General features: G+C 37.8%; 1 protein-coding gene across 19 annotated transcripts in view; it reads left to right on the top strand.

Annotated features, from left to right (window-relative positions):
• Window positions 1-24569, top strand: part of CBR4 (carbonyl reductase 4) — a 158656-nt gene that overhangs the window by 5797 nt on the left and 128290 nt on the right. For 6 of the 19 annotated variants that reach the window (XR_010156367.1, XR_008547799.2, XR_001717274.4 and 3 more), the window contains one exon: window positions 8555-8689. Coding sequence is in view for 12 of the 19 variants with exons in the window: in XM_054683921.2 (XP_054539896.1) it covers window positions 8555-8689 (135 nt within the window). In the remaining 7 variants the exon portion in view is untranslated. Of the gene's footprint in view, window positions 1-8554; window positions 8690-10390; window positions 10548-12273; window positions 12389-12472; window positions 12557-20438; window positions 23174-23987; window positions 24117-24569 lie in introns of those variants that run through there. The other 13 variants (XM_063809167.1, XM_063809166.1, XM_526726.7 and 10 more) reach the window with 11 other exon arrangements.

The following is a 24569-nucleotide window of genomic DNA, read 5'->3' as shown; positions in this document are numbered from 1 at the left end:
ATTTACAATATCCTATAAACTTAGTTGATAAAGCAATAGCAGGGATTGAGAGGAGAGGCTCCAATTTTTAAAGTTCTACTTGGATAAAATGCTATCAAAGAGCATCACATGCTGCAGAGAAATCTTTCATGAAATGAGGAGTCAATCAATGTGGCAAATTTTGTCTTATCCAATTGTTTAGTTTCTCAGTGCGTGTAAAAGTTATATTATGGTCTATTAAGTATGCAGTAGCATTATATCTAAAAAACAATGTAAATACTTTGTTACTAAAAAAATACTTTATTGCTAAAAAATGCTAATGATCATCTGAGCTTCTGGCAAGTCATAATCTTTTTGCTGGCAGAGGGTCTTGCCTTGATATTTATGGCTGCTGACTGATAATAGTGGCTGTGGCAATTTCTTTTTTATTTTATTTTATTTTATTTTATTATTGTTATACTTTAAGTTTTAGGGTACACGTGCACAATGTGCAGGTTAGTTACATATGTATACATGTGCCATGCTGGTGTGCTGCACCCATTAACTCGTCATTTAGCATTAGGTATATCTCCTAATGCTATCCCTCCCCGCTCCCCCCACCCCACAACAGTCCCCAGAGTGTGATGTTCCCCTTCCTGTGTCCATGTGTTCTCATTGTTCAATTCCCACCTATGAGTGAGAACATGCGGTGTGTGGTTTTTTGTCCTTGCGATAGTTTACTGAGAATGATGATTTCCAATTTCATCCATGTCCCTACAAAGGACATGAACTCATCATTTTTTATGGCTGCTTAGTATTCCATGGTGTATATGTGCCACATTTTCTTAATCCAGTCTGTCATTGTTGGACATTTGATTTGGTTCCAAGTCTTAGAATAAGACAAAATTTGCCACATTGATTGACTCTTCATTTCATGAGAGATTTCTCTGCAGCATGTGATGCTGTTTGATAGCATTTTATCCAAGTAGATCTTTAAAAATTGGAGCCACTCCTCTCAATCCCTGCTATTGCTTTATCAACTAAGTTTATAGGATATTGTGAATCCTTTGTCATTTCAACAGTATTCACATCTTCACAAGGAAGAGATTCCACCTTGAGAAACAACTTTGTTTATCCATACATAAGAAGCAACTACTCACCCATTTGTTTTATCATAAGATTGCAGCAATTCAGTCACATCTTCAGGCTCCATTTGTAATTCTGCTCCACTGAAGTCTTGAACCCCGCAAAGTCATCCATGAAGGTTAAAATAACTTCTTTCAAACTCCTGTTAATGTTGGTATTTTGACCTGCCATGAATCACAAATGTTCTGAATGGCATATAGAATGGTGAATCCTTTCCAGAAGGCTTTTAATTTACTTTGCCCAGATTCCTAAGAGGAATTACTATTTATGACTGCTATAGACTTATAAAGTGTTTCTTAAATAAGACTTGAAAGTCAAAATTATCCCTCGATCCATGAGCTGAAGAAAGGATATTGTGTTAACGGCACGAAAACAACATTAATCTCCTTGTACATATCCATCAGAGCTCTTTGGTGATCAGATGCATTGTCAGTGAGCAGTAATATTTTGTTTGTGGCACCCCAACAGCAGTAAACATTAAGAATCACTGACCACAGATTGTTATAACAGATGTAATAATAATGAAAAAGTTTAAGATGGTATGAAAATTACCAAAATGTGACAAAGAGACACAGAGTGAGCACTGCTCACAGTGAGCCATGGTGTTGGAAAAGTGGTAATAGAATTGCTTGTTGCAGGGTTGCTAACAGTCCCTAGAGTGTGATGTTCCCCTTCCTGTGTCCATGTGTTCTCATTGTTCAATTCCCACCTTTGAGTGAGAACATGCGGTGTGTGGTTTTCTGTCCTTGCAATAGTTTACTGAGAATGATGATGTCCAATTTCATCCATGTCTCTACAAAGGACGTGAACTCATCATTTGAAATTTTTTTACAATTGAAAGCCTTCAATTTGTAAAAAAAAAAAAAAAAAAAAAATGCAATATCTGCAAAGCACAATAAAGCAGAACAATAAAATGAGTTATGCATGTAATTCAATTTTAGTGAGATTTAGCTTCAAATGAACTAGGTTTTAGGGTGAAAATGAGAGCTTTCTGCCTTATGTCTGTGTTGTAGAATCATAAAATTAGTCAGCTTTTGTCTGACTTTTTCTGGCTTTAACCTCTACCTGCTGGAAGCCTTTATAAATACCACAGAATTTTCATCATATCTGACCTACTCAGAGATTAGAGTGCATCCCCTTCATGTAATGGATCAATTCGCAAGCACCTGCATTGGCAGTTTTTTTTTTTTTTTTTTTTTTTTTTATTATACTTTAAGTTTTAGGGTACATGTGCACATTGTGCAGGTTAGTTACATATGTATACATGTGCCATGCTGGTGCGCTGCACCCACTAACTCGTCATCTAGCATTAGGTATATCTCCCAATGCTATCCCTCCCCACTCCCCCCTCCCCACCACAGTCCCCATAGTGTGATATTCCCCTTCCTGTGTCCATGTGATCTCATTGTTCAATTCCCACCTATGAGTGAGAATATGCGGTGTTTGGTTTTTTGTTCTTGCGATAGTTTACTGAGAATGATGGTTTCCAATTTCATCCATGTCCCTACAAAGGACATGAACTCATCATTTTTTATGGCTGCATAGTATTCCATGGTGTATATGTGCCACATTTTCTTAATCCAGTCTATCATTGTTGGACATTTGGGTTGGTTCCAAGTCTTTGCTATTGTGAATAATGCCGCAATAAACATACGTGTGCATGTGTCTTTATAGCAGCATGATTTATAGTCATTTGGGTATATACCCAGTAATGGGATGGCTGGGTCAAATGGTATTTCTAGTTCTAGATCCCTGAGGAATCGCCACACTGACTTCCACAATGGTTGAACTAGTTTACAGTCCCACCAACAGTGTAAAAGTGTTCCTATTTCTCCACATCCTCTCTAGCACCTGTTGTTTCCTGACTTTTTAATGATTGCCATTCTAACTGGTGTGAGATGATATCTCATAGTGGTTTTGATTTGCATTTCTCTGATGGCCAGTGATGATGAGCATTTTTTCATGTGTTTTTTGGCTGCATAAATGTCTTCTTTTGAGAAGTGTCTGTTCATGTCCTTCGCCCACTTTTTGATGGGGTGGGTTGTTTTTTTTCTTGTAAATTTGTTTGAGTTCATTGTAGATTCTGGATATTAGCCCTTTGTCAGATGAGTAGGTTGCGAAAATTTTTTCCCATGTTGTAGGTTGCCTGTTCACTCTGATGGTAGTTTCTTTTGCTGTGCAGAAGCTCTTTAGTTTAATTAGATCCCATTTGTCAATTTTGGCTTTGGTTGCCATTGCTTTTGGTGTTTTGGACATGAAGTCCTTGCCCACGCCTATGTCCTGAATGGTAATGCCTAGGTTTTCTTCTAGGGTTTTTATGGTTTTAGGTCTGATGTTTAAATCTTTAATCCATCTTGAATTGATTTTTGTATAAGGTGTAAGGAAGGGATCCAGTTTCAGCTTTCTACATATGGCTAGCCAGTTTTCCCAGCACCATTTATGAAATAGGGAATCCTTTCCCCATTGCTTGTTTTTCTCAGGTTTGTCAAAGATCAGATAGTTGTAGGTATGCGGCGTTACTTCTGAGGGCTCTGTTCTGTTCCATTGATCTATATCTCTGTTTTGGTACCAGTACCATGCTGTTTTGGTTACTGTAGCCTTGTAGTATAGTTTGAAGTCAGGTAGTGTGATGCCTCCAGCTTTGTTCTTTTGGCTTAGGATTGACTTGGTGATGCGGGCCCTTTTTTGGTTCCATATGAACTTTAAAGTAGTTTTTTCCAATTCTGTGAAGAAAGTCATTGGTAGCTTGATGGGGATGGCATTGAATCTGTAAATTACCTTGGGCAGTATGGCCATTTTCACGATATTGATTCTTCCTACCCATGAGCATGGAATGTTCTTCCATTTGTTTGTATCCTCTTTTATTTCCTTCAGCAGTGGTTTGTAGTTCTCCTTGAAGAGGTCCTTCACATCCCTTGTAAGTTGGATTCCTAGGTATTTTATTCTCTTTGAAGCAATTGTGAATGGGAGTTCACTCATGATTTGGCTCTCTGTTTGTCTGTTGTTGGTGTATAGGAATGCTTGTGATTTTTGTACATTGATTTTGTATCCTGAGACTTTGCTGAAGTTGCTTATCAGCTTAAGGAGATTTTGGGCTGAGACGACGGGGTTTTCTAGATAAACAATCATGTCGTCTGCAAACAGGGACAATTTGACTTCCTCTTTTCCTAATTGAATACCCTTTATTTCCTTCTCCTGCCTGATTGCCCTGGCCAGAACTTCCAACACTGTGTTGAATAGGAGCGGTGAGAGAGGGCATCCCTGTCTTGTGCCAGTTTTCAAAGGGAATGCTTCCAGTTTTTGCCCATTCAGTATGATATTGGCTGTGGGTTTGTCATAGATAGCTCTTATTATTTTGAAATACGTCCCATCAATACCTAATTTATTGAGAGTTTTTAGCACGAAGGGTTGTTGAATTTTGTCAAAGGCTTTTTCTGCATCTATTGAGATAATCATGTGGTTTTTGTCTTTGGCTCTGTTTATATGCTGGATTACATTTATTGATTTGCGTATATTGAACCAGCCTTGCATCCCAGGGATGAAGCCCACTTGATCATGGTGGATAAGCTTTTTGATGTGCTGCTGGATTCGGTTTGCCAGTATTTTATTGAGGATTTTTGCATCAATGTTCATCAAGGATATTGGTCTAAAATTCTCTTTTTTGGTTGTGTCTCTGCCAGGCTTTGGTATCAGAATGATGCTGGCCTCATAAAATGAGTTAGGGAGGATTCCCTCTTTTTCTATTCATTGGAATAGTTTCAGAAGGAATGGTACCAGTTCCTCCTTGTACCTCTGGTAGAAATCGGCTGTGAATCCATCTGGTCCTGGACTCTTTTTGGTTGGTAAACTATTGATTATTGCCACAATTTCAGCTCCTGTTATTAGTCTATTCAGAGATTCAACTTCTTCCTGGTTTAGTCTTGGGAGAGTGTATGTGTCGAGGAATGTATCCATTTCTTCTAGATTTTCTAGTTTATTTGCGTAGAGGTGTTTGTAGTATTCTCTGATGGTAGTTTGTATTTCTGTGGGTTCGGTGGTGATATCCCCTTTATCATTTTTTATTGTGTCTATTTGATTCTTCTCTCTTTTTTTCTTTATTAGTCTTGCTAGCGGTCTATCAATTTTGTTGATCCTTTCAAAAAACCAGCTCCTGGATTCATTGATTTTTTGAAGGGTTTTTTGTGTCTCTATTTCCTTCAGTTCTGCTCTGATTTTAGTTATTTCTTGCCTTCTGCTAGCTTTTGAATGTGTTTGCTCTTGCTTTTCTAGTTCTTTTAATTGTGATGTTAGGGTGTCAATTTTGGATCTTTCCTGCTTTCTCTTGTGGGCATTTAGTGCTATAAATTTCCCTCTACACACTGCTTTGAATGTGTCCCAGAGATTCTGGTATGTTGTGTCTTTGTTCTCGTTGGTTTCAAAGAACATCTTTATTTCTGCCTTCATTTCGTTATGTACCCAGTAGTCATTCAGGAGCAGGTTGTTCAGTTTCCATGTAGTTGAGCGGCTTTGAGTGAGATTCTTAATCCTGAGTTCTAGTTTGATTGCACTGTGGTCTGAGAGATAGTTTGTTATAATTTCTGTTCTTTTACATTTGCTGAGGAGAGCTTTACTTCCAACTATGTGGTCAATTTTGGAATAGGTGTGGTGTGGTGCTGAAAAAATGTATATTCTGTTGATTTGGGGTGGAGAGTTCTGTAGATGTCTATTAGGTCCGCTTGGTGCAGAGCTGAGTTCAATTCCTGGGTATCCTTGTTGACTTTCTGTCTCGTTGATCTGTCTAATGTTGACAGTGGGGTGTTAAAGTCTCCCATTATTAATGTGTGGGAGTCTAAGTCTCTTTGTAGGTCACTCAGGACTTGCTTTATGAATCTGGGTGCTCCTGTATTGGGTGCATATATATTTAGGATAGTTAGCTCCTCTTGTTGAATTGATCCCTTTACCATTATGTAATGGCCTTCTTTGTCTCTTTTGATCTTTGTTGGTTTAAAGTCTGTTTTATCAGAGACTAGGATTGCAACCCCTGCCTTTTTTTGTTTTCCATTTGCTTGGTAGATCTTCCTCCATCCTTTTATTTTGAGCCTATGTGTGTGTCTGCACGTGAGATGGGTTTCCTGAATACAGCACACTGATGGGTCTTGACTCTTTATCCAACTTGCCAGTGTGTGTCTTTTAATTGGAGAATTTAGTCCATTTACATTTAAAGTTAATATTGTTATGTGTGAATTTGATCCTGTCATTATGATGTTAGCTGGTGATTTTGCTCGTTAGTTGATGCAGTTTCTTCCTAGTCTCGATGGTCTTTACATTTTGGCATGATTTTGCAGCGGCTGGTACCGGTTGTTTCTTTCCATGTTTAGCGCTTCCTTCAGGAGCTCTTTTAGGGCAGGCCTGGTGGTGACAAAATCTCTCAGCATTTGCTTGTCTGTAAAGGATTTTATTTCTCCTTCACTTATGAAGCTTTGTTTGGCTGGATATGAAATTCTGGGTTGAAAATTCTTTTCTTTAAGAATGTTGAATATTGGCCCCCACTCTCTTCTGGCTTGTAGGGTTTCTGCAGAGAGATCTGCTGTTAGTCTGATGGGCTTCCCTTTGAGTGTAACCCGACCTTTCTCTCTGGCTGCCCTTAACATTTTTTCCTTCATTTCAACTTTGGTGAATCTGACAATTATGTGTCTTGAAGTTGCTCTTCTCGAGGAGTATCTTTGTGGCGTTCTCTGTATTTCCTGAATCTGAATGTTGGCCTGCCTTGCTAGATTGGGGAAGTTCTCCTGGATAATATCCTGCAGAGTGTTTTCCAACTTGGTTCCATTCTCCGCATCACCTTCAGGTACACCAATCAGACGTAGATTTGGTCTTTTCACATAGTCCCATATTTCTTGGAGGCTTTGCTCATGTCTTTTTATTCTTTTTTCTCTAAACTTCCCTTCTCGCTTCATTTCATTCGTTTCATCTTCCATTGCTGATACCCTTTCTTCCAGTTGATCGCATCAGCTCCTGAGGCTTCTGCATTCTTCACGTAGTTCTCGAGCCTTGGTTTTCAGTTCCATCAGCTCCTTTAAGCACTTCTCTGTATTGGTTATTCTAGTTATACATTCTTCTAAATTTTTTTCAAAGTTTTCAACTTCTTTGCCTTTGGTTTGAATGTCCTCCCGTAGCTCAGAGTAATTTGATCGTCTGAAGCCTTCCTCTCTCAGCTCGTCAAAGTCATTCTCCATCCAGCTTTGTTCCGTTGCTGGTGAGGAACTGCGTTCCTTAGGAGGAGGAGAGGCGCTCTGCATTTTAGAGTTTCCAGTTTTTCTGTTCTGTTTTTTCCCCATCTTTGTGGTTTTATCTGCTTTTGGTCTTTGATGATGGTGATGTACAGATGGGTTTTCGGTGTGGATGTCCTTTCTGTTTGTTAGTTTTCCTTCTAACAGACAGGACCCTCAGCTGCAGGTCTGTTGGAATACCCTGCCGTGTGAGGTGTCAGTGTGCCCCTGCTGGGGGGTGCCTCCCAGTTAGGCTGCTCGGGGTTCAGGGGTCAGGGACCCACTTGAGGAGGCAGTCTGCCCGTTCTCAGATCTCCAGCTGCGTGCTGGGAGAACCACTGCTCTCTTCAAAGCTGTCAGACAGGGACATTTAAGTCTGCAGAGGTTACTGCTGTCTTTTTGTTTGTCTGTGCCCTGCCCCGAGAGGTGGAGCCTACAGAGGCAGGCAGGCCTCCTTGAGCTGTGGTGGGCTCCACCCAGTTCGAGCTTCCCTGCTGCTTTGTTTACCTAAGCAAGCCTGGGCAATGGCGGGCGCCCCTCCCCCAGCCTCGCTGCCGCCTTGCAGTTTGATCTCAGACTGCTGTGCTAGCAACCAGCGAGACTCCGTGGGCGTAGGACCCTCCGAGCCAGGTGTGGGATATAGTCTCGTGGTGCGCCGTTTTTTAAGCCGGTCTGAAAAGCGCAATATTCGGGTGGGAGTGACCCGATTTTCCAGGTGCGTCCGTCACCCCTTTCTTTGACTCGGAAAGGGAACTCCCTGACCCCTTGCGCTTCCCAGGTGAGGCAATGCCTCGCCCTGCTTCGGCTCACGCACGGTGCACGCACCCACTGACCTGCGCCCACTGTCTGGCACTCCCTAGTGAGATGAACCCGGTACCTCAGATGGAAATGCAGAAATCACCCGTCTTCTGCATCGCTCACGCTGGGAGCTGTAGACCGGGGCTGTTCCTATTCGGCCATCTTGGCTCCTCCCCGCATTGGCAGTTTTATATCAGCTGCTTTCAGATGCTATTTTCTGTATGTATCTGGAGCAGACTTGGACTCTTAAATCTTCCGTAAATGACTGATGACATGTTTAGAATTTCTAATTTTAACAAAGGACAAGGTGAAGTGGGTTTTACCTTTTTGTTTACTATAAATTATCTGAATTTTCAAGTAACCCCATTAATTGAATTTAATACAGTTTTTTTTTTTTGTCCTAGGAAGCATTGTTGGCTTAAAAGGCAACTCTGGCCAGTCCGTTTACAGTGCCAGTAAAGGAGGATTAGTTGGATTTTCACGTGCTCTTGCTAAAGAGGTAGCAAGAAAGAAAATTAGAGTGAATGTAGTTGCACCAGGTTAGTGAAAATTTTATTAAAATAACTTGATTATGATTATTGTTTTATAGGGAAGCCATTATTTGGAACATTACTAATTGACATCTGGGTAGAATAGTTTGTAAAATGATTGTGAAAAGAATCAAATAATGAACTGGCGGACTCAAAAAAATTTTTTGTACCTCATATTCTATATAAAGTCTATGTGTTAGCCTGTTTGCATTGCTCTAAAGGACTGTCTGAGGTAATTCATAAAGAAAAGAGGCTTATTTGGCTCTCGGGCCTGCAGGCTGTACAAGCATGACACCAACATCTGCTCAGCTTCTGGTGAGGCCCAGGAAACTTTTTTTCAGTCATGGCAGAAGGTAAAGAGGTAGCAGGCAAGTCATATGGGGATAGCAGGAGCAAGAGAGAGAGGAGGTGGCAGGCTCTAAACAACCAGCTCTGGCATGAACTAACAGTGAGAACTCATTATTTACCATGTGGAGGGCACCAAGCTATTCATGAGGAATCCGCCTCCATGACCCAAACACCTCCCGCTAGGCCCACCTCCAACATTGGGAATCACATTTCAACATGAGATTTGGAGGGGACAAACATCCAAACCATAAGAGTCTTTATTTTTAAATTTTGCACTAGTGGAATAACTTAAGGTGGAGAGGGTCTTAGAAATAATTTTTTCCAGTCATTTTTGTAGATTAGAAAACTGTACCTGGGATTCAGAGTGACTTGCCTAAGGTTACACAGCTAGTTTATGGAAGAACTGTTACTAAAAGCTTTGTCTTTTGATTTCCACCTAATGGGAGCTTAAAAATAATGTCCTACCAGGTGTGGTAGCTCATGTGGGAGGCTGAGGCAGGAGTATTGTGAGGCCAGGAGTTCCAGATCAGCCTGAGCAACATAGCAAGATGCTGTCTGTACCGAAAAAAAAAAAAAAAAAATTAGCTGGGTGTGGTGGTGCACACCTATAGTCCCAGCTATTTGGGAGGCTGAAGCAGGAGGATTGCTGGAGCCCAGGAGTTGGAGGTTGCAGTGAGCTATGATCATGCCATTGTACTCCAGCCTAGGTGACAGAGCAAGACCCTGTTGAGACCCTGTCTCTATAAAAATTAAAAAAAAATTCTTTTTAGATTTTCTTTATATCATTACACAAACTTTAGATAGTTTTGTCCTTTTACTACTATGGTCTGTCTAAACTATCTGGAACCTCCCATTTTCCTAATTTTTACTTTTCCATTATTTGCCTTTTGCCAAGGTACTAGTTGATAAAATTGCCTGGATTAATGAAGAGGGTAATAAAAAGGTGCTAAAACTCAAAAATATATCATCACTAATTAGCTGGTGTGCTAGAAATTTTGATTAGGTATTTACTTGGTTTTTGAGTAACACAAGTGTTTTTATCTACCTCTGCCAGTTAGCCATGGAATCTTTGTCCTAGCCTACTGTAGGTACTTAAGAATTAATCACCTATATAAGAAAAGGCAGTTTATTTTGGTTTGCTGGTCGTTTGTAAGAAAGAGAGGGCTGAAGTAGACCTTTGCTACCTTTCCCTTTCCAGTCACTAATGGCTCCAGCTTGGACCTTACAGTTGGTGTTTTCTTTGGCACTGAAGTTGAGCCAGCAGGTATCAGGGATTTATCAAAATATCCTGTTAACCCTTTTGGTCTATAGTGTGTCTTTATTTCAATTCTTTTCTTTTCTTTTTTTTTTTTTTTCTCACAGTGACTAGCTGCATTCAGACATTCTAAATCTATGAATATTTGATAAGTGACTGTGGTTCAGATACATCTATTTGCTGGGAGTAGGGAGAGAAAGAAAAAGAAAAAACAATCCAAAAGCAGCATTGTTGTTGTCTTAGCACTGTTTTCCCTTTGTGTATGCTTTATGCAAGCTGATTGATTTTTAGCGTTAGCCTAGATGAACTATCTGTGGAATAAATTATTTGTGGTTTGGAACTACATGTATTTGCTTCCTTCTCTTTTCAGGATTGGAATACTGTGGGTAATGAGGGGTTAATTTTAGTTCATGATAATTTAAAAGAATGGTTTAGGGGAATGGAAGTGTTCTTAGCTAACAATAACTCATGCAGCAAACTTTCTGGCATGTCTCCTACATGTAGGGGCTGAGCTAGCTCCCCAAATTACAGGAATGAATAAGATATTTCTGCACAAGGAGCTAAGTATAGTGAAAAAGACTGACATGTAAACAAATAATTGCAGTGTCATATGACGAATGTAAAATAGAGGTACATATATGGTGCTATAGAAATGTTGAAGAAGGAAAGAATGCTTAATTTTGTCTAGTTTAGAGTAAATAGTTGTCAAGGCAGTAGACTAAATAGTGGGAATCCAGTTTGCATACTAAGGGGAAGTTTTAAGATTGTTATGGAAGTGTGGTTGTAGTCTTTCTTTCTTAAAGATTTTACTTTCCAGTGCAGTTTTTTTTTTTTTTTTGAAAGTGGTGGTTTTATTTATCACTCTCCTTTTTTGATGAGCATACAACCCTTATAGAGCATAATATATATTTATATATTATAGATTTCCAGTGCAATTTATACTACAGATAAAAACCTGTAGCTGAAAATGTGGCCATTTAATAGAGTGGCCTTTATGTATATTTAGCAGATTTGATGGTATGAATATGCATCATTTGTCAGAAGCAAAGTGCAACTTGAAATAGTAGAATTAAATCAGTTCTGTGGATTATTTACCAACTTTATTTTAGATAGTAATTTCAACCAGATTCTTCAACAGATCTTGTAACACAGCTAACAAACATCACAGTTAACAAATATGTGTCCTTTTATGTCAGTTTTCCTGGTCACCTTCAAATGGAGTTTCCAATTAGCAGGAAAACAGTTTAAAAGCAAATTATAACAGGAAAAGCAAGGAACAAGGAAAATAATAAATTAGGCTGCCATTCATTGCCTAATACTGTTGACTTTTTAAAGATCAATAGCTGCTAATCTTTGGTATTACTTTAAATATAAAATAAACTTCATGGGAAAATCATACTGATTGGAAAATATTGAATATTAGAAATAATATTTGATAAATGGAAACTATAATGGCTGTATTACCTTAAAAATATATGTGTTTTGAATAGATAATACATATTGTACAAAATTCAAAAGTACAAAAAGGCATAAAGAGTCTTTTCTCCTCTGGATATTCGGTTACTTAAAAGTAGTTGCTGTTAACTACAAAGTTTGTTTTGTATTTCATATATAAGCCAATAAAGCGTGCTGGGCATGAGTGTAAGAAAACACAAATTGTATCATGCAATTCACAGCTTTCTGTATCTTCCTTTATTCATAGAACAAGATACCTTGGTGATGTTTCTGTGTTATTCCATATAGAGCTGCTTCACTTTTTTAAATAACAGCTTTGTGGAAATACAATTCACATACCATAGAATTCACCCATTTAAAGTTTACAATTCAGTCAATTCAGTGGTTTTAGTATAGTCCCAGAATTGTTCAATCTTCACCACAGTAAATTTTAGAACGTTTTCATCATCCTTAAAGAAATCCTAAACCCATTAGCATTCATTCCCTATTTCTTTCCAATCTCCCCAGTACACTAAACTACTTTCTGTATCTACAGATTTGCGTATTCTGGACATTTCATATAAATGGAATCATGTAATATTTGGTGTTTTGTGACTGTTGTGTCACTTTTAGTGACTGAATGAAAACAGAAAATGATGTTTGTTTTAAAGGTATACCTAATTTATTTAACCTGTTGCCTTTTGATGGACATTTAGTTTTGTTCTGAACGTTTTCTGTTATAACTAATGATGCAGTGACAATACTTGTATGGAGTTTATTTTGCACATTTGCAAGTATATGAGTGTAATCTTGGGACTGGAACTGCAAAGGCTTCAGAGGTATGTGCATTTTTAATTTTGACAAATAGTATTATGTTTATTTCTACAGGATACCTTAAGTGTTTCAGTACTTTATTTATTTTTTAAGTTGAAGAGCTTTTATGTTTACTACTTGGAGAAAATCTTGTTGACAAAGATTTGCATGAGTTTGTTAGCTACTCAGAGAAGATATTCTAAGTGTTCTTATGTGCTGTTTGGAATGAAGTTGATTTCCCACTCTGCTTCCCTCTACAAATATAATATTAAGACATAGAAATTTGTTCTGGTTAAAATCTTGGTTTAGCTTTTTGGTAAGAGCCTTATTTCTTCTCCCTTAGAAAAGTGTTGGGTTGTTTTTGTTCTTTCTGAGTCCTAGAAACTTACATCAAAGAGTGGACATCTGAGCTGACAGATACATCAAATAGTGCCCCATCTCACAATTGTTAGTACTAGTGATAGGCTAAAATCCTGATGCCTTTTTAAATATAAAGGCTCTGATGTATATAAAAATGTTGAAAACTAAAATAATGACCTAGGGATATGTAAATGAGGTGTTTCTATTTATACTTTATAGCTAGTCAGAAATTGATAAAGGATATAATCTTTTTAAAAAAATTGTTTAAAAATTTTTTTGAGATGGGGTTTCATTCTGTTGCCTAGGTTGGAGTATAGTGGTGCAGTCTTGGCTCACTGCAGCCTCGACCTTCTGGGTTCAAGCGATCCTCCTGCCTCAGTAGTAGCTGGGATTACAGGCATAAGCCACCACACCTGGCCTATATCTTTAGAGTTTATCAAATATAAATCCTCATTGGGCAGGAGCCATGCATTTACCTTTTTGAGCAAGAGTGTCCCTGTTCCTAAAGAGTTCCTATAAAAATTGAACTGGGTTTTTAATCAAATATATGGAACTAAACTAGAAGTATCTTTGCTCTAAATTGGTTTAATGCTTGTCATTTCAGTTATCTTTTCGTTGAGTTAAGAAGTGATAACTTTGTAGCCAATTGGAAACCTCTGACTGTCCAGGTGATGTAGTAGCATCATTTGTTGGACAGTGGCATCTACTGGTAGTCTGTAAATTTTATAGCCTAGTTTGAAAGGCATTGTTAATATATACCTAGCAAAAAGGGGAGTAGAGCACAATTTCCAGAATTGTATAAATGAAGTGAAAGAATGATATGGGGGAGAGTCCTTTGGGGCCAAGGAGAGAGAGCACAGACCGGAAAGTAATACAAGTAGAAAGAAGGGTGTGTGAGTTGTTTAAGGACTATTAATCTCTCTCTTCAGGTCTGTGATACATGATATGGAACCCAAGAGACCATTTATATGTCATGCCCTGGGTTGTGAATATATTTATAAATGAAGATCACGTGGTTCATAACCTTTAATATAAAATGACATGGAAGTTCCATACAGCCCAGAGTAATTTATCATTAGAGACTAGCTTTACATTTTTAATTTAATTTCTGATAAATTTTATTTAATTTCTGATAAAGTGGGGACAGATTGAGTTTTAAAAAGCTACAGACAGATTATTAGGGCAGTAAAACTATTCTGTCTGCTACTGTAATGGTGGACACATGATATTATGCATTTGTCCATACCTGTAGAACTGTACAGTCTAAAGAGTGAACCCTTAGCTTGTGAAGACAAAATGGTATTAATAAATGAATAAATAAATAAATAAAGAGTGAACCCTAATGTAAACTATGGACTTTACTTAATAATGTATCAATATTGGTTTATCACTTGTAATAAATGTGCCACACTAAGGTAAGATGTTAGTAATAGGGGGAAATGGAAAGGGGGGGTGATGTGAAAAGGGGGTGCACGGGATCTATCTGAACGTTGTGTTCAATTTTTCTGTAAACCTAAAATTCCTCAAAAATGTAAAGTTTATAAATTTTTTAAAAAGCTACAGAAAATGAAGAGAGGCTCTTTGGACATGTTCATGTCCTCCATAGAAAATAACATAATCAAAGAGGAAAAACCAGCATTGGTGAATTCATCCCTTCCTTTCAACTTGGCCTCTCTCACGCACTTTACTTTTAGTGCAGAGTTCAGTGATGGCTAGCAGCTGTCCCCTGATATTTGTTATTCCAAGTATCCATTCATAGGTCTGGGGAGAGGTTGTGGCAAGCTTTCCCTAAATAAATCACACCCTTATCTTCTAAGCTTGAGCAGTGGAGGGAGACTTTTCATTCGAGGTGGGTGGCTGAACATCATCATTCCTGTTCTGGACTTCCTGTAATCATGTTGGATTCAGAGGGCACCACTCTCTCTTGTACAGATCTGACCTAACATAGACATAGACTATAGCAGAGAGGAATCCAGGCTATAACATTTAACAAGACCTTATTAAAAGCTTCAAGATGTTAGCCTTTATCTGTTCCATATCTAGCCTACTTGGTTGTTTTTGGGGGATCACATGTCTGACCTCCAAACTGGAAACGTCTAACTCTCCAGGAGATGCAGTAGCATTATTTGTTGGACAGTGGCACCTACTGGTAGTTTGTAATGTTTATAGCCTAGTGTGAAAGGCATTGTAAATGTATACCTAGCAAAAAGGGGAGTAGAGCAAAATTTCTAGAGTTTTACAAATGAAATGAAAGGATGATATGGGGGAGAGTCCTTTGGGGCCAAGGAGAGAGAGCACAGACTAGAAAGTAGTACAAGCAGAAAGAAGGATGTCAGCCCATGTCTGTGTGGTAGAGGTCATCTTTCCATCTCACTGGGATTGTCCCTGAAAGTGTCTCACTGCTTAGGTCTCCTTGCCTGTCTAAGGCTTGAAGACCTTCCAGTATCTCATGCCTTATTCTAGATCTGCTTTTTTCCCGAGGTGAAAAAACCTGTTCAAATGGTCACTCACAACTTTTGTGGCCTTACTTTTTGTCTCTGAAAGGACAAACGTATCAGAACTAACATCCACCCAGAAGAAGGGCCGATCAGTTCCTTTCAACACAGCATGGATGAAAACCCAGGTTAGCGTTAGTGCTTCTTGAATTGGAAGTATTCTAACCTCTATGTACCTACCAATGTAAGAACTGAGGGCCCTTTTAAGGGAACTTACATTCCTAAAGTTCAAGTCAAGTTGTCATGAAGAGTACTTAATGAGGCATACTTTTAATCTTTGAATCGTAGTGTTGTAGGGTAAAAGAAACCTCAGGCCAGGCTGCATGGTGGCTCACGCCTGTAATCCCAGTACTTTGGGAGACCAAGGCAGGCTGATCACTTAAGGCCAGTAGTTTGAGACCAGCCCAACCAACCTGGTGAAACCCTGTCTCCACTAAAAATACAAAATTAGCCTGGTGTGGTGATGCATGCGTGTAATCCTAACTACTCGGGAGGCTAAGGCAGAAGAATTGTTTGAACCCGGGAGGCGGAGGTTTCAGTGAGCCGAGATCATGCCATTGCACTCCAGCCTGGGTGACAGGGGCCAAATTCCGTCTCAAAACAAAACAAAACAAAACAAAACAAAAAACAAACAAAAAAACTAGCCAGGTGTGGTGGTAGGTGCCTGTTGTCCCAGCTACTGGGGAGGCTGAGGCAGGATAATTGCTTGAACCTGGGAGTCAGAGGTTGCAGTGAGCCGCGATTGTGCCACTGCACTCCAGCTTGGGTGACAGAGCCAGACTGTCTCAAAAGAAAAAAAGCAAAAAAGAAAAAACAGAAAAGAAACCTCAGAGATCTGTCATTTTCCACCTATTTCATTCATTTTATGATACAGAAATGGTATTCAGTTGCAGATAGTACATGACTGTTGGGATCAGGCCCCCAAATCTGGCCATAAACTGGCCCCAAAACTGGCCATAAACAAAATCCCTGCAGCACCGTGACCTGTTCGTGATGGCCATGACACCCACGCTGAAGATTGTGGGTTTACCGGAATGAGGGCAAGGAACACCTGGCCCACCCAGGGTGGAAAACCACTTAAAGGCGTTCCTGAACCACAGACAATAGCATGAGCGATCTATGCCTTAAGGACATGCTCCTGCTGCTGATAACTAGCCAGACCCATCCCTTTATTTCGGCCCATCCCTTTGTTTCCCGTAAGGAATACTTTTAGTTAATCTATCATCTATAGAAACAATGCTTATCACTGGCTTGCTGTCAATAAATATGTGGGTGAATGTCTGTTTGAGGCTCTCAGCTCTGAAGGCTATGAGACCCCTGATTTCCCACTCCACACTATATTTCTGTGTGTGTCTTTAATTCCTCTAGTGCTGCTGTGTTAAGGTCTCCGTGACCGAGCTGGTCTCAGCACATGACTTTTCTCGGGTGATAGCTTTAATAGTATCAGCAGAGCAGGGAACAGAATCTAGTTTAATGTGTCCTAATCCAGTGGTTTTTTTTAACCACAAAATACTGCCTTTGAGAAAAGGCCAGGCCAGCAGAGTCAGAAGTTGAGCCTGGGATTTGCATAGTCACAAGGTCTTTCTTGCAAACCATTTCTACTGTAGTTTATTGTGTTTTTCTGTTTTTGTTTTTTAGGTTAAAATGCATCGATTTTTATGCTGACAGTTTGTGAGAGTTACTAGGAAGTATTCTATGCTAATTTTGCTAGAGTTCGAAAAGAACTTAAAGGATAATTGTGTCTTATCTTTGAGAAGATAACGTGAACTTTTACATGTTTTTGACAATTTTTATTCATTCTGCTTTTATTACAAGTGTGAGATGAGGTTTTCTTCCTAGGATACTCTCTGAGGCACTTTTGAAAATACTTTTGTTGGCTGGGCACAGTGGCTCACGCCTGTAATCCTAGCACTTTGGGAGGCTGAGGTGGGTGGATCACCTGAGGTCAGGAGTTCAGGACCATCCTGGCCAACCTGGTGAAACCCCGTCTCTACTAAAAATACAAAAATTAGCTGGGCGTGGTGGCGTGTGCCTGTAGTCCCAGCTACTGGGGAGCCTGAGGCAGGAGAATCGCTTGAACCCGGGAGGTTGCGGTGAGCCGAGATCGCACCCCTGCCTTCCAGCCTGGTGACAGAGTGAGACTCTTGTCTCAAAAAAAAAAAAAAAAAAAAAGGAAAATACATGTATCTAAAGACAGAAAACTTTGGACAGCGAGAACCCCCATGATATTGTTCTTAAGCTGATTGGATTGCCTGTTGATTATTGTGGCTCTTCGCTGTAAATTAAGTTTCATTTATAGTTTGTTGGAAATTCTGCAGAGGCTAGTATCAATATCTGTGTTAGCTGCTTCTCCTTTTATTCTTGCATTCCTTCTGGCCTTCTCATTCTTCTTAAAGATGAGAGGATATGAAGGAAATATTGCTGACTTTTAAAATAAATGTGGTAAGATTTTATGGCAGAGAAGACTGTATTTCACTGTGTAATTTCACAGTGAAACATACATAATACAAAATTAGTTTTGTTATTCCAGGCCTTCATTACAGACTATCTGAAGGTAGTACTGTGTGTATTTTTTCAACAACTTTTTATCTGAATACAAAAATAATATATATATCTGTTGTAGACAGTTTGGAAAGAGCAGAAAAATATAAAGAAAATAAAAATCATTACCTGTAATTCTAGTATCTAATGATAATCACTGTTAATATTTTGGTATATAGTACTTTTTTCAGTCATTAGTATAAGTTCTTTGTTGTGTTTTTAATAGTGGTATAACTTAATTCATTTGTAACCTACATTTTATACACAAATGTTACTTTTAGATTTAAGTATCCTTCTATAGCATAATTTTTATTTTTTATTTTTATCTTATTCATTTATTTGTATAAATACAAATGAATGCAGGTGCAGATGCAGTTTGGTTATATGCATAGATTTCATAGTGGGAAGTCAGGGCTTTTAGGGTATCTGTCACCTGAATAACACCCATTGTACCTATTAGGTAATTTCTTATTCACCTCTGTCCCACCCTCTCACCCTTCTGAATCTCCATTGTGATCACATCCACGTGTACACATTCTTTAGCTCTGAGTTACAAGTGAGAACATATAGCATTATTTTTAATACCTGCATTATTCTGTTGTATGGCTGTATCATAACTTATTTAACCAGTTTCTTATTGAAAGACATTCAGCTTGTTTCAGTTTTTTCTAATGAAAGTGTCATTCATAAGCTTCATGATAGACAAATCTGTGAATATTTTTCACAAGACTTTTAAGAAAATGCGTAGATATTTATAACTGCAAACCTAAAGAAAGGAAAGTTAAGTAATTACATAGTATTGCATAATAAACCAATGGCCTAATGTTAATTCTTAATTCATTGTTTACTTCACATTTATTATGGTACTTTAAAAGGTAATATATTTAGGTTTATCTATAGTTTGAGCTATAAATGATTTAGTTTTAACAGGCAATTTGAAAACTGTATTTTTGAGATTGCACATTAAATGTTTACTTCACACGTCATGTTGAACTTTTAGTCCATCTATTTTTCATGACCTTAAAAATGTTTTTCTGTTCTTTTCATGAGGATTAATATTGCTTTCTTTTTAAAAACCCAAATGATTGAGTAATATACAGGATACTGATTATATGGGTTAAGCATTTTATTAATATGTATTTGTATGTCCTGTATTAATCTTGTAAGATTTTCTTCATAAGTCTACAGTTCTCCCTGGTATGTATTTGTAGTTATTTAGGATTGGTTGGTTATATATTATGTAGTTAGTTCTTTATACTGTAGAACTTAATACATTCTTTAGAACATTTTCTTGGCAGGCTTTACTGAATTTGAATTTTCTGTGTTTACTTGTATCAGAATTGGATATGACCATAAGATTTTAAAATCCAGATATGGGAAATACTGGCCTTTCTAATCATCAGCTACCAAATCAGTTCATGTGACCACTTTTGTGATGCCTTCCTTCCCTTGATACTACTTTCTACTTTTCTATCCCTACCTAAGTGAAAATTAATCTATTCTGTGATATTTTATATATACTTCTATCAGGATATTCACCAGACTTCCTTACATTATAATCGGGTGTGCAAGTGACCATTTCCTCCACAAATCATAGGTTCCCCAAAGAGTGGAATTTTGTTTTATTCATGTTTGTGTCTACCTACTTATATTTTGCTAGGTGGGCCAGATACTTGGGGGTCAGATATTTTAGTGTCCAATAAGTATTCATTGAGTTAAATTGTATAAAAATGTAGGCTTGGTGTCTTGATTACTAACAAAACTATTTTGTTTTGTTTTGCTTTTTTTGAGATGGAGTTTCACTCTTGTCGCCCAGGCTGGAGTGCAGTGACACAATCTCGGCTCACTCCAACCTCCACCTCCCAGGTTCACGCGATTCTCCTGCCTCAGCCTCCTGAGTAGCTGGGATTACAGGCGTCCACCACCACCCCCAGCTAATTTTTTGTATTTTTAGTAGAGACGGGGTTTCACCATGTTGGGCAGGCTGGTCTCGAACTCCTGCCCTCAGGTGATCTGCCCACCTTGGCCTCCCAAAGTGCTGGGATTACGGTCATGAGCCACTGCACCTGGCCAACAAAACTATTTTATAAACAAGGTTTATTAATAATTTCAAATTATAGGGTGGGTATGGTGGCTCATGCCTGTAATCCCAGCACTTTGGGAGGCTGAGGTGGGCCGATCCCTTGAGTCCAGAAGTTTGAGATCAGCCTGGCCCAACTCTACAAAAAGTACAAAAACTAGCCAGGTGTGGTGGTGCATGCCTGTAGTCCCAGCTACTTGGGAGGCTGAGGCAAGAGGATCACCTGTGCCCCAGAGGTCCAGGCTACAGTGAGTCGTGTTTGCACCACTGCATTCTAGCTTGGGTGACATAGCGAGACCCTGTCTCAAAAAAAATTTTTTTAAAAAATAATTTCAAATTAAAATTTTCAGAAACAAATTTATTTTTTTTTTTGAAATTCAGCAGATGTCTTAGTGTGTACCCTTTTCAACTAAACAGACATTTCTCTTTTAGGATTTGTACACACAGATATGACGAAAGACTTGAAAGAAGAACATTTAAAGAAAAATATTCCTCTTGGGAGGTTTGGAGAAACTATTGAGGTGGCACATGCGGTTGTGTTTCTTTTAGAATCACCGTATATTACAGGGCATGTTCTGGTAGTGGATGGGGGATTACAACTCATTTTGTAATTTGTAGATTATTCAGTTATAGGGGTGATTAGCATCAAGGGCACACTTTGGCTACTGATTAGACAATTATACCTACATGGGTAACATTTGCTAATCAAACCTGCTGATGCTACAAATGTTAATTTCTGTCTTTATAAAAATATGTCTGAAAAGAACAATGTGTGACAGATTGTGGTTTTTTTTTTTGGTCTAAGTTACATCAGTGTTGTTTTGTTTAAAAAGCCTTCATGAGATACAATTCACATACCATATAATCACACATTTAAAATACACAATTCAGTGGTTTTAACATATTTAAATACATGTGCAATCATCCCCCCAGACAAATTGTGTTTTCTAAAGGATGTGTATCACTTACCTTTGGTTACCTCATAGACTGTAGCAATCTTAGTGTATAGACATTTTGCAAGTCATATAAACAAGTATTGATTTATGTATTTTGTCTCAAAAGTGGAAAAATTATATTGTCTAATTATGATGAATTATTTTCTTGTATCAAGCTGAATTTTCTAAAAGTTAACCTTGTGGTCTGTTGCCAAAATAAGAGTATTTAGAGGACACTGATTAGTTGTCAATACTTTAGCAAGCCCACTAAAGATAACTATATTCCTTTTGCATGTGCTTGGGTGATCAGTTTTTATACAGGTTGCAAAACATAGTATTCATTAAAGACATGAATTTAGAATTGATTTCTTTGAGTGGTATTTCTCTTGATTGAGCAGCTAGACAAAATAATCTGCAAATTTAAATGTGGCGCATTTGACTCATTCTTGAGAAATTCTCATAAGTGAAGAGGATTAGCCCTTAAGGTTTTAATACCTGGTACAGTAGTGAACCGCACAGATTTCATGAACTTAGGACGTGTTTTTTATTCATGAAAAACTTAGAATAGTGAACTATTAATATTTAAAAACGAGAAATACAACATTTAAAAAATTGAGTATTTTGCATTAGTGATTATGATTCTTATCCCAGAATTCTAGAAAGTAATAAATTCTGTATGAATAAGCATAAAAAATAAATAAATATGCAATAACATTAAATTAAATGTCTTTACAAGAAGCAGTGAAGGCACTGGTCTTAAGTGAGAATATTTGCCTGGGAGTAGAGATAAAGACACAAACCGAATGTAAAATACCAGGTAATAATTATTTTGCATTAAACTCTTTTTATGGGGAATAGTATGATATTTTCAATGTCACTCCATTCATGTTGATTTGGAGCTGACAGTTACTTTGTGTAAGCAGAGATTTAATTTTATATTGAAAGTCAGTGCAAAATTATGAATAGGATATACTAATAAATACAAAGTAATAACAAAAGTCAAAGCAGTGTTCTAAATAAAAATTCTGGGTTCCTTAAACATTATTTTAAATTTATCTTTGAAATAGTTTTCTTAGATTAATCTCAGGATATGAGAAAGTCAATTAAGTGTGAGTAAAGTTAGTATCATTAAACAAATTGTCTATTAAATGCAAGACGTGGTAATATACAGAATTTATCAGGCATTACCAAGTCTAGGCACATATAGGAAATGCAGCACTCAGAATGGTTTCAATGTAGTAGTTGATGCTTGTAAGGTAGGGGAGCTTATTCAGACATAGTAGATAGTTTCTCTAATGCTGTCTCAATTGCGGGCCTTTGGCTACCTGTACTTCCCCATTATGGCAGCCCATTCAGTCTTGAGTTTTCTTCTCTGGACACCTTATGCTCTGAAATCATGAGCGAGGCTGATTCAATTGGTGATTTGGGTAGAAAGCAGTATGTTTTGCTGACATTAAGATGTAGGTTATAGATAGGTTTAGCCTTTAAGTGTATGTTTTTATACTTTAAAATAAGAAATATAACCTTTTAAGCTATTCCACCTCCTCCCCCAGCCTATCTCAAACTGGTGGAATATATGGAGAGATCTTGAAAGAGGTAAAATAAACCTTCACTGCTCCACTCCAGGTGAATCCGCCCACTCCCACTGACCTAGTAGAATTTGTAATTTAATACTTACCTTCTATTTCTGAAATCAGTTGTGAACTGTTGCCTTATGTTCAGAGGTTTAAGAACCTCAGTGAATTCATTTTTTAAAATCTGCTATTCTGAGAAGCATTGAATGAATTCTTAACAAGAAGACTCATCTGTAGCTGTTTGCTGACTCCTATGAGCCCATAAGGGTTCTGTGCTTAGCATTAACAAAATAAGGTTTATAGGTAAAGCCAATGTATTAATTTTTTTTTGTATGGAGGGCTTTAAAATTTGTGCTCTTTTTCATATTTTATTCATATTCAATTTATGGTTTATAACTGCTTTTTAGGGAGATAATTATATGTTATAAATTAGTTTTGGGGGGAATAATTGTGCAAAGAGGATAATTTAATTTACGTGCTTCTGTTATTCAGAATAAAGAGAGAAGACTACGCTGCATATTCAAGAGTTGTGCCTTAACATTGGTGAAACATTTTTTCTAAGATTTTCAAAAGGAATATGTGTAAATTGAGAAATCATAACCACTGTCCTAACTTGGTAAACAAACTGTTCTTAAATAAAGTATTTAATTATTTTAAACTTTCTGATGTTAATTTTATCTTTCTCTGCAACTATAAGAGTAGAGTTTAAAAATTTGTCTTTCAATTCAATTGTAAAACTTTTGAGGGAAGAGACCATACTGTGTTCATTCATTTAGCTAATTAAGTAACTCAACAGATACTGAGTGGGTACTAAATATTTTGTATTTGTTTTGATACCCACACCTTGCCTACTCATCTCTGAGTATATTGGATATATGCAGTAAAATATTCTTTAGTCATTACATTGTGCCATAGTTGGGGAGATCATTGAGATAAATCTGTTCTGACTCTCAGTTCATATCTTGGAATGTTTCTTGATCAGATTCCTTTGGCTTTTTATGCGACTTTGTTGCTTGCTTTCACTTTATAACTGAATTTGCAAAGTGAATCAACTATTTTCTCTTAGGCAGTATGCTTTCAGTTTGAGTAATTGTTAATACCAGCAATTTAATTAGAAAGCTTTGGCCTAATAATCCAAATGGAGATGGTATCAGTATTACCTGCAGAATATTTTTAAAAATAAATTTGAAACATACATCAGGAGCCCCCCTCCCTGGAAATTTGAATAAGTGGTAGGCAGGGTGAGGGAAATGTGGAGATACATTTAAGATACTTATTTATTTATTTAATTAAATTAATTTATTTTGAGATAGGGTTTTGCTGTGTTGCCTCGGCTGGAGTGCAGTGGCATGATCACAGCTCACTGCCATCTCCAACTCCTGGGCTCCAATGATTTTCCTGCCTTAGTCTCCCAAGTAGCTGAGACAACAGGTATTAACCATGCGTGACTAATTTTTTATGTTTTTTTGTAGAGACAAGGTCTCACTGTGTCACCCAGGCTGGTCTTGAACTCCTGGCCTCAAGTGGTCCTCCTGCCTTGGCCTCTGAAAGTGCTGGATTACAGGCGTGAGCCACCATGCCCGGCCAGGAGAAATTCTTAAGTATTCAGATTGTTCATTCATTCACGAAATATTTATTTATTCATACTACATATGTAACACTGCTAGTAATAGGAGGTAGAATGGTGAGAAAAAAACAACAAAAAACCGAACTCTAAGTTTCTGGAGCTCACAGAGTAATACAGTATGGTGGGGTCAAGCAGACTTAATCACACACATATAAAATTGCAACCAAAATATGCATTACAAAAATGAGAAGCTCTTATTGCTATTAAATAATTAGGGGAATTTGACCTATTCTAGAAGGTCAGGAATGGCTTCTTTGAGGCAAGGATTGTTGAACTAAAGTTAGAGTACAGTTGGCCCTCATTATCTTTGGGGATTGGTTCCAGGATCCTCTGAGAATACCAAAATCTGTGGATGCTCAAGTCCCTTACATAAAATGGTGTAGTATTTGCATACAGCTTATGCATATCTTCCCATATACTTTACATC

This window comes from Pan troglodytes, chromosome 3, assembly GCF_028858775.2.
Source record: "Pan troglodytes isolate AG18354 chromosome 3, NHGRI_mPanTro3-v2.0_pri, whole genome shotgun sequence".
In the NCBI taxonomy this organism is placed as follows: domain Eukaryota; kingdom Metazoa; phylum Chordata; class Mammalia; order Primates; family Hominidae; genus Pan; species Pan troglodytes.
This window is presented reverse-complemented; position numbering and strand designations above follow the sequence as displayed.